The following is a 16,681-nucleotide window of genomic DNA, read 5'->3' as shown; positions in this document are numbered from 1 at the left end:
TTCTATTTTAATTTACTCTCAATTACTCTATATTATCCAACCACATTCTAGGACTGTAAAAGTCATATATAACAATATAATCTAGGTAGAAAAGAGATTTACCCTTATTTCTTTTTTTTGATTAAATTTTATATTTATTATTCAAAGAATGAATGGGCATGTACAATGAAAATTGAAAGCTAATTATAACTCAAAAACAAAAAAAAGAGATCATATTCTCCAAATCACTCAACCTGTATACACCTCAAGCCATCTTCAAAAAAGCTCTTCCAATTTATGACTTCCCATGTATTTCAAAGACTGAATCCTGTTTCTAATGAGTTTATCAATACGCCATATCATTATCTCAGTGGTCAGCCAACCCCCTGGTGTCGTCTCGAGATCCTTTCTCTCCAAATGAAATAAATACTAGTTTGAAAGACTAGCTTCAACATGATAATATCCAAAAATGTCGCCTCGATCGCAGCAAAGAAGACACTGTGGTGGACCAGTTCGGTGATGCTGAAGACCCCAACAAGTTGGCTGTTAAAGTAATCCAAATGGTGAATGTGACAGGGCACGCACGGAAAAAACAGATGATCCCTGCTTTCATCCCTCTCTCCACAAAACAAACAACTTTGAGTGATCCCCCATTGCCTCATTCGAACACCGGTTGATAACCTGTCCTTAAAAGCCAACCAGACAATGAAAGTCTGTCGCGGAACTTGCTGAGGAAACCAAACAAGATGATGCCATGGGACTTTCTGCTTCCTGTCCCTAATCTGATCCTACGTTCTCAAAGTAGAGAAGTGATCCTAAAAGTCGTCATCTCCATGTGTCCAAAGTATAACATCTTTCCCGGCGTCTGAAATTGGCTTCCCCGCGTTCTCAATCTCATCATAGACAGCACTGAAAACTCTCCTACCTCGCCTTCTAATGTTCCACTCCCCATTCGTACAAGCTTCAGAGAGCAAGGTCTGCCTAGGGATCCCAAGATACGTCGGTCCCAAATCTCCTATTTTATCAATGAGGCGACCCGTGCCTAACCAGTTATCTAACCAGAAATAGGTTGATTCCCCATTCTGAGCATCATAGTGCAGAAACGCAGTCACCATTGGCCTTAGATTCAACAGTTTTCTCTACAGCCAAGACCCCTTATTTGAGTCTTTAACCTCCCAAAATGATCCTTTATTCATTAACTCAACCTGAGCCCAAGCAACCCAAAGAGAGCCAGACAAGGTGAAGAGCTTCCATACCAGACCCAATGCGAAAACTGTTGATGTTTCTCCAAGTTTCCGAATCCCCAAACCACCTTCTGTTGTTGGTAAACAGAGATCACTCCAAGCTACCTTTGCCTTATGATGTGAATTAGGCGAGCCAGACCACAAAAAAGCACTATGTAAGCTCTCTATTTCATCTAGACAAGCTTTTGGCAAGATGAAGGCTGTGCACCAGAAGTTAATCACACTAGAGATGACCGACTTTATGAGCTGAAGCCGACCCGCAAAAGAGAGCGACCGATGGGTCCACGCTTAGAGCCTGTTTCGAATTTGATCAATGAGTGGCTCATAATCTAATCTGGTCCATGCTTTAGTCGTCAATGGGAGCCGGAGATACCGAAATGGCAACATACCAACAGAGAGACCCTGCATCTCAGCACTTTGATGCCGCAGCAGCTTGTTCTGACTTGCAGAGTATATAGAAGATTTTGCTGCATTTATATATAACCCCGACCATCGAGCAAACTGATCCATTACACTTAGCACCCCATTCAGTGAAGAGACACTCACATCCGTAAACACCAAGATGTCGTTCGCATTTCCTTTTTTTTTTACTTCTAAGATTTTTTACTCATTTTCGCCATTTTAAATTACTCTCTTTTACTCTATATTATTCAATCACACTCTCTGATTTTATAACATATATAGCAATATAATCTAGGTGAAAAATTGTTTTGTTCTTAGTTCAACTGCTTTAATACCACTAAAGTGGAAAAGTTTTTTATTATTTTAAATTTTTTACTCTCGTTACTATTCAAAGAAGAGAAAATTTTGTGTCTCCCTTCCAATCTGTGAAGAGAAAAATGATGCGTTGTATTTCTATTTTTTATATTTTATTTACTCATGAGATTTTTCTCTTACTTTATCTATTTTAAGTTACTCGTTTACTATATTATTCAATAACACTTTATGACTTTATAACACATATAACGATGTAAATCTAGGTGGAAAAATGATTTACTCTTGTTTCATATGGTTTAATACCAATCAAGTGGAAAAGATTTTTATTATTATAATATTTTACTCTCCTTACTATTCAAAGATGAGTGAATGCAGTGTAGGTTTATCCCATCTAATTTGTGAAGAGAAATATGTTGTGTTGCATTTTACTTTTTATATTTTATTTACTTCTGAGAATTTTCACTCATTTTCTCTATTTTAGGCTTCGAAAGGTAACTGTGGGATAAGTAGTGCGAGTAAAGCGAAGAATATGATACGGTATGGTTTAAGTGCGGTTTTATAAACTGCGAAATATTTTGCGGTTAAATAAAAAAACGGTACAAAATAAATGTGAATGGTAACAAAAAGCAGATGTGGTATGGAACCAAGAGTAGAATGGTAAAAGTAGAATAAGCAATACACGTAAAACTTTAATTTAAATATATTTTACTAATTATTATTAATAAATATATAAAATTTAAAATTCTTCTTATTACACCACATAGACAAAGATACAATCAAGAATTTAAAATTTTCAACAGCATATTTGAAATCGTTCTCCGAATTTGTGTTGTTTATTTTCGTCTCTATCATTACTTCAGCAAAATCTGCATCTGCAAAATTTGAAATTTTGATAAAATTAAATAGTCTCATAGTAGCCATTATCACTCTTTTTGTATATCAATATCGTATCTTGGAAAATCAGAAAGAATTCTCCATTTCTTCTTCCAAACCCCGAAAGTACTCTTGATTATGGAACATAAAGATCCATGACTCTGACCGAAGAGTTCTTCTTTATTTCTTGGAGGGGGGCCAGATCAGTTAAATTGTGACATATGATACCTCACAACTCTATTACATGATGACCTATAAGGAGTTAGAAACCCTTTTTATTGGGATAGCCGGAATCGACCAGATAATACTTGTCAAGTGGAGGCATAGGAAACTCATAATCACTTTCTTTTGCCATGGTTAGAACAGCTGTCTTGTGACATGATCCTCGAGCTCCATTCCAAATATAAGTGAATAACATATTGAAGTCACATATTGCCATGATATTCAGTGATGCATTATCATGTCATTTCCAATACATTCCTTGCAACTCAGGCGTGACTTTGACACAAACATGCGTTCCAGCCATCGCTCCAACACAACCGCTAAGATACGGATAATTTACTCGGTCTACTAGTCTAGAAGTCTTTCAGGAATTCGATGTAGTTCTTGTGTTGTTGGAGTTCTAATATAATCACACGCAAGAAGTTCATTTGCTGTCAGAACTTCACTAAATTTTCTCATCACAGTCTCCTGATTTCGTCCAAACCTTAAAGCGACATCTCTCTGAACTTCATTGTGTCCACATATCAGTAGAATATAGCCACACTTTTTTCAATGCTTATATTGGATGTCGGTGTTAGACCATAATTTGTTTGTAGAATGTTACAAAGTTCCGTGAAACATGGAAGTGACATTCTTAGTAACTGAAGACACGCTACATCATCTTCTTGTAAGCGATGCCAAATATTTCTCCATCCCAAACCTCTATCAGTTCGTTGGGGCGCTCTTTGAAAATTTTGATCATAATAATTCAAACTTGGTTGAATTACTAACTCCTCAAATTGTTCGTTTTTCAAATTCTACAACTAAACTCTCTCTTCATAGCATAGATTGTGCACATGTTGTGATCGTAATTGGCATATACGAAACGCATGAACATTTTAAAAGCAAAAAAAAATAAAATCATATGCAACATTTCAATTTAAATTTTACAATGACTCTGAAAACATAAAACATACAAAACATATTTTATAGGAATGATAAGACATTCTTATAACAAACTATTCGTCATCACTTTGATTATCTTGTTTGTTTCCCCATATGTTGAACAAACCTCCTGCTCTAGGTTGCGTGAATTTTGTTCAGAATCAAAACGACTTGTGAAACCAAGACTGGGTGATTGTGGTTGTTGGGTATCAGGCGAAGTTCTTTTTACTGCGCTATCTAAAACTTCATGATGATCGTCCAACGAAATCCATATTGAATATGAGTTGGATTCATTCCAGCTGATTTGCCATTTCCAGGATTAGGTCTTTGACGCCTCCATTGTTGAGCACTCGTTAGTGTATCCCACTGTCGAACATTTGGTTGTGTACCCCACTGCTGAACATTCGGTGGTGTTCCCCATTCATGAGCATTCGGTGGTGTGCCCCATTTCTGAGCATTCGGCGGTGTGCTCCATTGCTGATCATTCGGCGGTGTGCCCCACTGTTGTGCAGGTCGAGGTGCGCTCCATTGCTGTGCAGTTGAAGGTGTGCCCCATTGATGTGAAATTGGAGGTGCGCCCCATTGTTGTGCAGTTGGCGGTGTGTCCCACCTTTGCGCATTTGGTGGTGTTTCCCACTGTTGAAAACCAGACTGTATACCCCATTGTTGTGGATTTGGTGGTGTGCCCCATTGTTGTGCATTTGGCGGTGTGCCCCAATGTTGTGCGTTTGGTGTTGTTCCCCACAGAAGATGGATTCGCAGATGATAGTCCCAAACCCATCTGTTTTGGAATATCTTCGTTGTTTCGTGAAATACCAATCAGAGCTTCAAGCAATTGTAGCTTTAATAACTATTGGAGTGTATTAAGAAATTTTCAATAAAATTTTGTATGTTTTGTAACTTGTAGATCAGGGAACAACACTTCCACCTTTTTCCATTCATCATAATCGTCTTGGTTGAAAGCACCAGGAAGAAGTTGTTGTAAACTTTGTCATTGAAAATCTCTAAAACCACTGATAGTGTCTTGCATTGTTGTCTCAAATAATTGTTTTCGACTACTTCCTCGTGAACAACTTCCAACATTAGTTCCTGTGCTTCCACCTGATCTATGAAATCTACTCCCTCTTCTGCCACTAGAATGTGAACTACTCCATGTCTCCCACCTCTTCCAATATTGATTCCAACTGTTTCATAGGTAAATTCATTTGAAGGACGTGAATTATCGTCTAGGTTGACGTGATATACTTCTTAAATTTCTTCAGTCTCTGGAACTTCAGTGTCTGGCATGTCACCCCCTTTGAAATATGAGTTTCCATGTGTGGAATCATCAACTCGTCCCTCATTCATTGTCTCTTGTCTTCTTTGTCGCAAAGCGCATGTCTGATCCTAGTATATATATATACCAGTTATATTTTTTTTGCATCTATATCATTAATAAAATATTTAACTTAAAACTTACTATAGTTCTAGTTTCATTAGAAGCATTCCAACCTCTTTGTCCCGAAGCACTTGCGTTTAGGCCTGGGCATTCAGATACCCATTAGCGTTCGGATCAGGTTTTTGGGTTTTTGGATTTTTGGGTTTGCGCTCTTAGGTCCCATACTAAAATTTTATTAGTACAGGTCGGGTTCTGATAATAAAATTTCGGGTTCGGTTCAAAATTGTATTGCGTCCTAAAACCCATAAAGTAATCATATATCGTACGGATTTGGGTAATATCGGTTCGGTTCGGATCGGATATAACCGAAGTAAAAAAAACAAAATTTTGAAGCAAAACATAAAGAAAAACATCTAAATTAAATAAAAATTAATCTATCACACATAAAATTGATAAAATAATAATAAAATGTTAAATCAAGCATGAAAACAAACATCATTTGTAAACAATATGTATTGCCTTATAGAGAGTAGATTTTTTATTTCAATGAGCAAATTATAAAATATTTATTTATAACTAATTGTGTACTTAAAGCATTTATTAAAATTTTAATATTTATTATTATATATCATATTACCACAAATATTGAACTTAATAATTGAAATATTTATATATATTTCAAAATGTTTATATTGACTATTAATTTTGGATTTTTTGGGTTACTCGTTCGGGTTCGGTTAATAAGACTTCGGGTTCGGATTTTTTTTGTACCACCCTACAAGATCCGTTCGGGTATTTTTACATTTTGGGTCGGTTAACGGGTCAGGTTTTTCGGTTCGGGTTCGGTTTGGATTTCGGGTTCCAGATTTTATGCCAAGGCCTACTTGCGTTCCCTCGACGATTAGATGCCATTCTGCATTATTATCACAATATTAATAATACTAAATTGAAAATATAAATCAGAATTACACAATATTTTTTTAACCTGATTATATCTATCTTATTAAAGTAGAAGTAATTTTAAGCTTTTGTTTGGCAACATAGATAGCAGTTAAAAAATGGTGTTGTTTGGAAACATGGATATAACAATATATTAAATAAAAAATGTAATAGGCTTATGTTATCAATAAAAATTGAAAATTCATTATACTATGAAAACAATAGATATGGTCATCTTTAAAATATACGAAAATGACTGGCCCAATCTAATTACCTAAAAACATATTTATCTAAAATAATCATTAAATTTTTTTAAGTTTTATATACATGTTTCAAATCAAAATATTAATTTTAAATTGATTTAAAAATATACATATATTCAAAAATTGATTTTACTAAAATGTTTTTTATAACCATTATAAAAATGTTTTAAATATATTTAAGAAAAATACAATACAAAGCAATTTCTAACACCAACGTAAATTATGATTTTTATATTTCATATTAAAGTTTAAAAATATAATATATATGATTATTTATATAATGGTATGTATAAAATTCTATTAATTATGATTACTTATATGATGGTAGGTAAAAGCACGATTAATTATATGATGACACATATATGATATCTAATAGTGATATGAAAAAGTAAATAACAACATATTTTTGCAATATTATATCTTCTATCTTATTAAAGTAGAAGTACCTTTGGAAATATTTGGAAACAAAAATAACATAATTTAAAAGAAATATAATGTTATTTGAAAATATGGATAGCAATATATTAAAAATAAAATAATGGACTTATGTTATTAAAAAAAATTGAGGTCCATTATATTTTTATAAATTATCTGGTTGGACAAGATTTAAAATATATGAAAATGGCTAAATATAATTATTATTTTTTGTGCAACTTGTCCAATCTAATTAACTAAAAACATATTTTATCTAAATTAATCATTAAACAAAATTCAAAAAAAAATTGATTCAAAAATATGCATGTATTCAAAAATTGATTTTTACTAATGTATTTTTCAATAACCATTATAAAATTGTTTTCAATATATATGAAAAATACAATATAAAGTAACTAATAGATTGAGTAAACCTTCTTTCTAATTTTTTTATGGACCACCGAAATAGAATTAGATATACAATACTAGAAATAGTTATAATATTTGGGTTACAATATCAAATAAACAATGAAACAAAAAAATTAATATATGAATGTATTAGTGATATAATATAGGTGAAAAAGTGATCTATTCTTAATTTTGTTGTTTTAATACCAATCATTTGGAAATTTTTTTTTTATTTCTTTCTAATGTTTTGCTCTTTTTACTATTCAAAGAAATGTAGTGTGTGTGTTTATTCCATCCGGTTTGTGAAGAGAGAAATATCGCGTTGCATTTAATTTTCTTATATTTTATTTACTTTAGAGATTTTTCACTCATTTTTCTCTATTTTAAGTTATTCTATATTATTTATTCACATTGTATGACTGTATAACGTATTTAACGATATAATCTAGGTAGAAAAGTAATTTACTTTTATTTAAGCTGTTTTAATACTAATCAAATAGATTTTCTGTAATATTTTACTCTCGTTACTATGGGTATTCAAAGAACAGTAAATACAGTGTGTGTTTATCCATCTAATTCGTAAAAAGAATGTTGTCACTGCATTTTGTGTTTTATATCTTATTTACTCCTGCGATTTTTCACTCATTTTCATTATTTTAAATTACTTCCATTTACTCTTAGATTATCCATTCACACTCTATAATTGTATAACACATCTAGTGATATAATCTAGCTGAAAAGTGATTTACTTCCCTTATATATTAAAGAAGAATCATTGTAATAAATGCGTTCACACTAAACTGGATACATGTCACGTGTAGAAGCATTTTAATAAATGCGTTTACACTAAAATGGACACATCTCACATGTAGAGAGCTTATCAGCCAAACTCTACATAAATATGTTCACACTAAACTAGACACATGTCACGTGTAGAAGCATTTTAATAAATGCGTTTACACTAAAATGGAAACATGTCACATGTAAAGAGCTTCTAAGTCAAACTCTACATAAATATGTTCACACTATGTGCTTTACTTTTTTAATATAAAACTCACATGCATGGTTCTTCTTTACGTTATTTTTACTGTTTACGAATAGAGCTAGACAAATTATTCATAAATTTTGATTCGATTCGTTATCCGTTTTGATTCGAACCAAAAAATCCGGATATCCTTTACTCTACGAAACAAATCAAATACTAAAATGCAATGTCCGTAAAAAAAGCAAATCACAAATATCTATATTTATAGGAACGGATATCCAATTTGATTCGTTATATGCATATAACATATATTTAAAGAATTATATATAAGTTATATATGATAGTTTATATAAATTTTGCAATATTTTTGTTTTTAAATAATTTCATTTTAAGAATTTTATTTTTTATGTATTATTTTGAAAAAAATGTCATTTAATATTAATTAACAATATCTTTATATATTTATCAACTATCTTTATATACTTTTACATACACATACATGTGCACATTAACGTGAGTACCTTATAACTAAGTATTTACCACAACTGAAATATCTAATTTTTTTGGAAGTTAAAATTTTTTTTAATGCTTCTTCCACTATCGACCAAATTGTAGTAAAATGATTTGTCTTAATAATTTTTTTTCTTTTCTTAACTATTATCCATTTAGAAACTATAATATGAAACCATTGGTTCGACATCACGACTATCTAAGATTCATAACATGAAAACAAACAAATGATAGTAACTTTTGATTATCACAGAAAAAAAAACCAAAAACATCAAACGTTTTAACCGAACAAACCAAATAAATATTGATTTAAAATGATATTTATATTTTAAGGGATTAAAAAAAAACGTAAAACCAAACCGATATCTAAATTAAACAAATTAATGTCTCTTTATTAAAAAATAACGAAACTAATAATCAAATTTCGCGTAAAGGCACGGTTATTACCTAGTTTACTATATATTCTTTAAAAACAATTTTCCCTTATTTCTTATTTAGTATATCAGCAACTAGAGAGATACTAGTTTAAAGAAAACAAAAATCCTTCTAAGGAGTTTGGACGGACACGCGATGATGAGGATGGCTGGCGTTAGCCATATCACCGCCACTGGTACAGCTCTGCTTCCATGTTTCTACAACGGGACCATTCTTAGACGCAGATCCCTTCGTCTCCGAAATGGTGCCTGTCGAGAACCGAAGCTTCGGCTCCGATGCGTCTCGCCTTCCGAATTTGATTTCTCGCCGCCTCCGATCGATCACGACCTCCTCGTAAGCTTCTTCTTCTCACTTCTTAAATATATAGTGTGAGTATTGATTGTTAATTGGCTAAAATGCAATTATGGACTTGTGCGAAGGATACAATTAGTATTGGTGGAGGGATAGTTTCAGAAGATGGTGTTGTTGAGAGTTTTGATAACGACGATGAGGCTTTGGATGCTTTTGATAATGGAGTGGTGGTATGCTATCTTCTTTTTTATAACTTTTGAAACCTCTTTTTGCATTTATGATTCTTGTTTGATCAAAATTTGATTTTTTTCAGGTCGTGGACCTCTCGCATTTTGGCAGAATACGAGGTATTATATATCCTTATTTATCAGCCTAACTCATTTTGGGTAATGCTACTTACTACCCTAAATCTTTGTGCCGTCAAGTTAGTGGAGATGACCGCGTTCATTTCCTTCACAACCAAACTACTGCAAATTTTGAATGCCTTAGCACAGGACAGGTGATTGTTTCTATAAAGGGTATTTTTCATCGAGTGTAGATTGTTTCTTCTGTCACTAGTAACCACTTTTGTGGATATGTTTTTGAAGGGGTGTGACACTGTATTCGTTACCCCAACAGCAAGAACGATCGATATTGCACATGCCTGGATAATGGTAATTAACACTCTTTTTCTTCCTTGAAGTGATATTAGGTTGGATTCACCTTTTAAGTGCTTCCATTATAAAAAAGTTGACTCTTTTCCCTTTCAGAAAAACGCAATAATGCTAATGGTTTCTCCAACGACGTGCCAAAGCATAATTGAGATGCTAAATAAGTAATGTTATAACGTTTCATCCCCTGCTCTAATAGTGGTTTCTCTGACTTGGAGTGTATCGTGATGTCGCTTACTTCTCATCTTCATCTTCGCAGGTATATCTTTTTTGCTGACAAAGTGGAGATCAAAGATATCACCAAGCAAACTTGCTTATTTGCTTTAGCAGGACCCAAGTGTAACCAAGTAAGATTCTTTCTTTTAGCAGAGTGACCATTTTCTTTGTTTAGCATCTATGGTAGTTCGAATAAGTTTTTTTTTATGCTAATGTAAAAGAAACTGGAAACAGATTATGTCTAAACTGAATCTGGGTGATCTTATTGGGCAGCCATATGGCAAACATCAGCATTATAGTGTAAGCCGTTTTTAAACTCCGAAACAAATCCTTTGAAGCAGCATATAGTAATAATATGTTCTTTTCTTTTTTTCAGTTCGATGGAATGCCAATTACAGTTGGGGTCAGGAGTCTTATTTCAGATGAAGGCTTTACCATGTTAATGTCACCTGGTGGTGCTGTTTCAGTCTGGAAGACTCTTCTATCTGAAGGTGCCGTTCCAATGGGTTCTGAAGCCTGGGAGAAACTTAGAGTCCTTCAAGGTTAGTAAAGACTATTATCCAAATATAGGCCCCCTCAGTGTTTCTCGATCTGGTCACCACTTAAGGCATGTTTGTTCGATATTTACCTTAATATTAATCAACAAGCTCTAAAGATGCTCGCATATTTGGAAGCAGTGTTGTACAATGCTGTTCTTTATGTCTTCTGCCTTTCCATTAGCTATATGTTTCTCAGGCCAAAAGCATTGATGTTTTGCAGGAAGGCCAGCACCTGAGAGAGAACTCAGCAAGGAATTCAATGTTCTGGAAGCGGGTCTGTGGAACTCAATCTCTTTGAACAAAGGTACTCATGAAGATTTGGTTAGTGAACTAAAATGACACAATGAGCGCCCAGGTTTAACAAAATTCAAACCTCCCAGGATGTTATAAGGGGCAGGAGACTATCGCAAGACTTATAACATATGATGGAATCAAACAAAGGTTGTGTGGACTTGAACTCTCTGCACAAGCAGAACCCGGCAGCACCATCACATTCGACGGGAAGAAGGTATTGAACCTTTGTGTTCATATCATAGTTACTCTAAAAGAAAGAATAGCATCTACGTTTTGTTATATCAATTCTTGACTGGTAGATAAACATTATTTTTCAGGTGGGGAAGCTAACTAGCTACACTAGGGGAAGAAACGGATCAAGCCATTTCGGGTTAGGGTACATCAAGAAACAAGCAGCCTCAGTTGGAACCACAGTGACTATAGGGGAAGACATTTCTGGGATAGTTGCTGAAGTCCCTTATCTATCCCGGCAACATCCTCCAACCAACCCAACTTCTTGAGTAGCAGAAAGAAGTTATGCACAAGGAAACTGCACACGGATATACACATTCAATAGCTTACAAATTTGTTTTGAGATGCGAGCATATTATATTTGGGTTCTCACTGGATATTGAAACATTAATTTTTCATAGATAGGAAAGTGATTAGAACAACAGTTTTTGGCCATAAAGAGATGTTTTTGGGGAAAATAATATCAGGACAAGTGCAGATACGCATGTTGGTAGGTTTAGGAGTGCAATTGGATTTGACTTAGCTGAGCGTTGCACTCGAATACCATGTACGTAATAAGTCATGCCGGGCACCACTTCTTTTCTCCGTAGCGATCAAGCTTCGGGCACCTAATATAAGATTCATCAACAAACTAAGAAGGGTTGAACCATGATGGTTTGGGTTGACCAGAGTTTGATGAGCAGAACTGTAATCTCCGGAGAATGATGTCACCTTTTGAAAGGTAGGGCTGGGAAAAAGGCAGAATAAGACGCAAGTAGTCAAAAAATACAAAAGCAAAAAAAATATTTTATGTTCAAGAAAAACAAACAATATAATATTTCATTTATGTTTATATAAAGGTAATTCTCTCTAATAACCATTTTTAAGTTTTTATCACAAAAATAGTTTTCAAAGAGGAAAATGACGGAAATAGTTTTTTTTTTATTTTGAAAATTTTAATATTTATTTTTTATTTTTGAAAATTTGAAACTTTATTTTCAAAAATTCACCTCTTAACTCTAAACTCTAAGTCTAGATTAATTAATTCTAGGATATAAATGTGTTTTTACCCTTTAATAAAAAAGTTTGGTCATTTTTTTCTTTATAAACTATTTTTGGGAAAATAAACTATAAAGGTTATCCTAGATAATTTTTCTTATATAAATGCACTACGACCGGCCCGCCCTACGGGCAGGATGAATATTTGAAAATAATTTAAATTGTTAGAGTAAATATTTAATGTAAATTTTTATTAATTAAAAATTATAAATATTAGTTAAATTTTCTATATGTTTTTTTTTTCTTGGGGTGGCATTACATCATTTCTTGCTTAGTATTCATGATGTTGTACTGGAAGTTATTATCATAAAATAACTTATGTGGTGCATTTAATATTTACTATAATTGATTATATATATATATATATAAGTGAGAAGTTATTAATATTGTGTAAATTGTGATTGAGATTTAAGAGAAAATTGTAAGCTAAAAATCTTCGGGATTTTTTTAAACTTGTTTTAGTTATTTTCTGTTTTTGTTATGTTTTTAACTTTAAAATGTTTATAAATTATTTTGTGATTGAAGTTTAAATATTTGTTACAAAATACAAATGATTACAAAAACATATGGAAGATATATTTGCATTGGATTTTGAAGACTATATATATATATATATGTATATATATATTTTACAGTAAAACATATACCATATAAAACTAACTAATTAATTCGATTTTGATTTTAAAGTTTCATTGTATTTTAATAACAATTATGAATTACTTAAAAGAATATACTATTTGAATTTTTATTAATATATAGTGCTTTCAAACGAATGATTATTTTTACTTAACAATATTATGGATGTACAATTTAGTTATTTTTTTTTTTTTTAACTATTACTATTATGGTTTTGCGTTTGTAATTATGACAGAATAATTTATGGTGTATGTATTTTATTTTATGCGGTTATGTCACGCACCAGTTGTGTTGATTTATTCGAAATATAAAATGTTGTGTGAATAAGGTAGTACGATATATTCCATGTATATATTAAATCGTTGAAACACAGTAAATACATATTAGGGACTCGGTATAGGAAACCACTAATTTGACTTATGTGTAAGTTTTAATATGATGGTTTTCATCAGAACGGAAAATGTAAAACTCTAAGATAAGACAGAGTCGTCTGTTGACAAAATTTTAAATAAAACAGAAATTATTAGCATTTGTAGCTTTGAAAATGATGTTTTCGTCGAAGCTTAAAAGTGTTGGATAACACATTGGGTGTTGTTCCTGCGATGAAAGTGATGCAGTCAGTATTTAAAAAAAAAATCGGATTAGAGATAGCAGACGAAGAGAGTTTATGTATAATGCCTAAAATCTTTATTATAAAGGCTGCCAAATTTTGATCCAAGCAGATATGCACATGTTTTTAGTACCTGTTTTTTTTTTAAGGAGAGTACCCTTTTTTTTCTTTCTTTTAGGGTATATTTTGTGGCCCTACGGTTTATATCATTCGAGTTTTGGTTAACTGGTTTATGCTTTACATAAGTATCGGTAATTTTTGGGTGCGCTCGATCTATATCTGAAATTGACTATTCAATTATCTGGCCGTCATTTTGTTTTGGCAAGAAATTATTAATATATACTTTTTTTGTCATCAACAATACACACTCATACTGACTCTGTAAACCAAACCGGGTGATCTGCATCCATGTGAACGACAAAAGACGGTTGCTTCCTAACATTGTGTGCTAGTATATTCGCTTTTGAATTTTGCGTCCTTGGTATATAGATAATCTCTGATCGGGTGAAACTCTCTTTCAGGATCTTGATATCTTCCAAATAATTTGCAAAAACTGGTCATTCTTCTGGTTCCGAAACCATCTTCACCAACTGAGAACAATCCGTTGCAAACGTAACCTGAAATTGACGTAAATTCTTCATGCATTCCATTGCCCATAGTAGCATCTCCGCATGAAGTGGAGATAGAGAAGCCCTAGCATTCCTCGCCCCCAACAATACATCAAAACTTTCTAAAGTGCTGAACCAATCTTGTCCTGAAAAAATATCACCCTCTTTCCAGGAGCCATCTGTAAAGCACCATCTTCCTGGAATCGACGGTAAGGTCGTATTCATTATTTGTGGTGCTGTCCTCTGGTCCTTCAATATTTGTGCCTCAGCCCACAGTATTGATTCTGTTTCTGCCCACTTAAGCGTATCCATTAGGTCCATATCCAAGTTACTGAAAACTTTATTATTCCTAGCTTTCCAGATGTACCATAGTATCCATGCAAACTGATGATCCTCTATCTGCCGGAGAACTCTCCAGAATAGATGATCCATGTTTGTGAATAGGGAACTTGTTGGAAAAATAGCTGAATTTGATGGTATCTTCGAGAGAGCCCAAACCTGGATGGTAGGAGGACATTAAAAAAACACATGGTTTATCGATTCCTCAGGAGCTCCACATCTTACACAACAAATATCCCCTTGAATCCCCCTTGCTTGTAAATTCTTCCTCACTGCTATACACCCTATCACTAATTGCCATTGGAAGTGTTTTAACTTTGGTGGGCACCGGATTTTTCAGCAGTAAGCCTTCAAAACATCAACTGTGGGGCCAATCAGTAGTGGTGATCTTTCTCTATGTGGATAGATCCGCTCAACCTGATATCCTGATTTGACCGTGTATTTCCAATTTTTTGTGAAGTGCCATCCATCTCTATCTACCCTCTGATTCCTGCTCAGTGGTATGCTTTCTATAAGTTTCGCATCCTGTGGATCCACCAAAGCCCGAATTGCCTCTAAATTCTAAGTGCACGAGGTAGAGTCAATGAGAGACTCCACTGTAAGGTCAGAGTATAAATTGTGTTGATTTTTATTAGCTGGTCTCGGGCGAGTGGTTGTGAGCCATGTCATTCCATACATATATAGAAGAACCTGATCCCACCCTTTTGATTAGTCATTTACTTACCAGAGATCTAGCAGAGGGCAATACTCCGCCAGCCATATGACGGAGAATATGAACGAATCGGTTCCAAAGGTGAAACATTCCTAAAATACCGACATTTGAAAACACGAGAGAATAAAGTATTGGCTTCTTTATCAGACGCCATAATTGTTTACCAAGCATTGCGGTATTGAAATTCGCGATGTCTTTAAACCCCAAACTTCCTTCATCCTTATCTGCACATACTTTGTCCCATGATTTCCAGTGCATGTCTCTTATGCTTCCCCCTGGACTCCACCAGAATTGTGACACCGCGCTCGTCAGTTTCTTCACAGTTGTCTTCGGTAAACGATAGAAGGACATCGTATGATTTGGTATTGCTGTAATCACTGACTTAATGATCACTTCCTTTCCTCCTTTTGTGAAAAACTTGAAAGTCCACCCATTAAATCTATTATTTAAACGCTCTTGTACAAAGCTAAAAACTTGGATCTTTGAACCCCCAGATTTTCTGGTAAACCAAGGTAGGATCCCATTCCTCCAAGATTCTGAATGCCCAAAATATCCTGCAAGTCTTGTCTGATAGATTGTTCGATCTTGTGTCCAAATTGAACTGAAGACTTGTCAAAATTTATTAACTGTCATGAAACTGTCTCATATTCTTTTAAAATCCTAAGAATGGTTTGACACTCTTCTTTTTGAGCTTTACAAAAGAATATGCTATCATCCGCAAAAAGCAAATGAGATATCGAAGGACAAGCTCTAGCTACCTTCATCCCTGTTAGTTGTTGCCCTCTCTCTGCCTTTTTATATTTGCAATTAAAGCCTTAGTACAGAGAATAAATAAATAAGGCGATAAAGGATCTCCTTGACGTAAGCCCTTTTGTGGGACAATGAGTCCACGTGGTTGACCATTTAAGAGAACCCTATATTGAACCAATGATATACATTCCATCATTAATTTAATCCAATGAAGGTCAAAGCCCAATTTCTATAGTAAGGCCTTAACAAAGTCCCATTCCACTCTATCGTATGCTTTGCTCATATCCGTTTTAATTGTCATATACTTTCCTGGACATGCAATGAATTTGTGAAAAGCTCCTTTCTCTTCTTCTTAGTTTATTCTGTTTTTCATCTCATTTCTTCTGTCTTTTATCACTTTTCTGTCACAATCCGTTAAGCACAACCATGAGCTTAATAGATCTTTTTTCATCACCTTTTTGTGTTGTTTATTAAGA

General features: G+C 33.6%; 1 protein-coding gene across 3 annotated transcripts; it reads left to right on the top strand.

Moving 5' to 3' along the window:
- Nucleotides 1-9,353: 9,353 nt before the first annotated feature.
- On the top strand, nucleotides 9,354-11,970 carry LOC111197955 (putative transferase At1g60990, chloroplastic). Of its 3 annotated transcripts, none has more exons than XM_022719840.2 (12): nucleotides 9,354-9,624; nucleotides 9,711-9,812; nucleotides 9,896-9,929; nucleotides 10,008-10,081; nucleotides 10,170-10,235; nucleotides 10,332-10,396; nucleotides 10,492-10,579; nucleotides 10,683-10,748; nucleotides 10,825-10,990; nucleotides 11,208-11,291; nucleotides 11,368-11,495; nucleotides 11,599-11,970. In XM_022719840.2, exons 1-12 carry the CDS (start codon nucleotides 9,427-9,429, stop codon nucleotides 11,779-11,781), a joined length of 1,254 nt encoding a protein of 417 aa, XP_022575561.2. In that variant the 5' UTR covers nucleotides 9,354-9,426; the 3' UTR covers nucleotides 11,782-11,970. The 3 variants fall into 3 exon arrangements, with proteins under 3 accessions (XP_022575561.2, XP_048601755.1, XP_048601756.1); XM_048745798.1 differs by having other exon boundaries at nucleotides 9,359-9,624; nucleotides 10,722-10,748; XM_048745799.1 differs by lacking the exon at nucleotides 10,683-10,748 and having other exon boundaries at nucleotides 9,359-9,624.
- Nucleotides 11,971-16,681: the final 4,711 nt, after the last annotated feature.

Source organism: Brassica napus, chromosome C1 (genome assembly GCF_020379485.1).
Source record: "Brassica napus cultivar Da-Ae chromosome C1, Da-Ae, whole genome shotgun sequence".
NCBI lineage: Eukaryota > Viridiplantae > Streptophyta > Magnoliopsida > Brassicales > Brassicaceae > Brassica > Brassica napus.
Note: the sequence above shows the minus strand (reverse complement) of the source record. Positions and strands in the feature narration are given on the sequence as shown.

Bases quoted from the DNA above. Each gene is read 5' to 3' on its own strand.
- LOC111197955 (XM_022719840.2), top strand. From the start codon at position 9,427: ATGATGAGGATGGCTGGCGTTAGCCATATCACCGCCACTGGTACAGCT. The intron at 9,813-9,895 runs GTATGCTATCTT...GATTTTTTTCAG, and splicing joins CTTTTGATAATGGAGTGGTG to GTCGTGGACCTCTCGCATTT. The intron at 10,749-10,824 runs GTAAGCCGTTTT...TCTTTTTTTCAG, and splicing joins GCAAACATCAGCATTATAGT to TTCGATGGAATGCCAATTAC.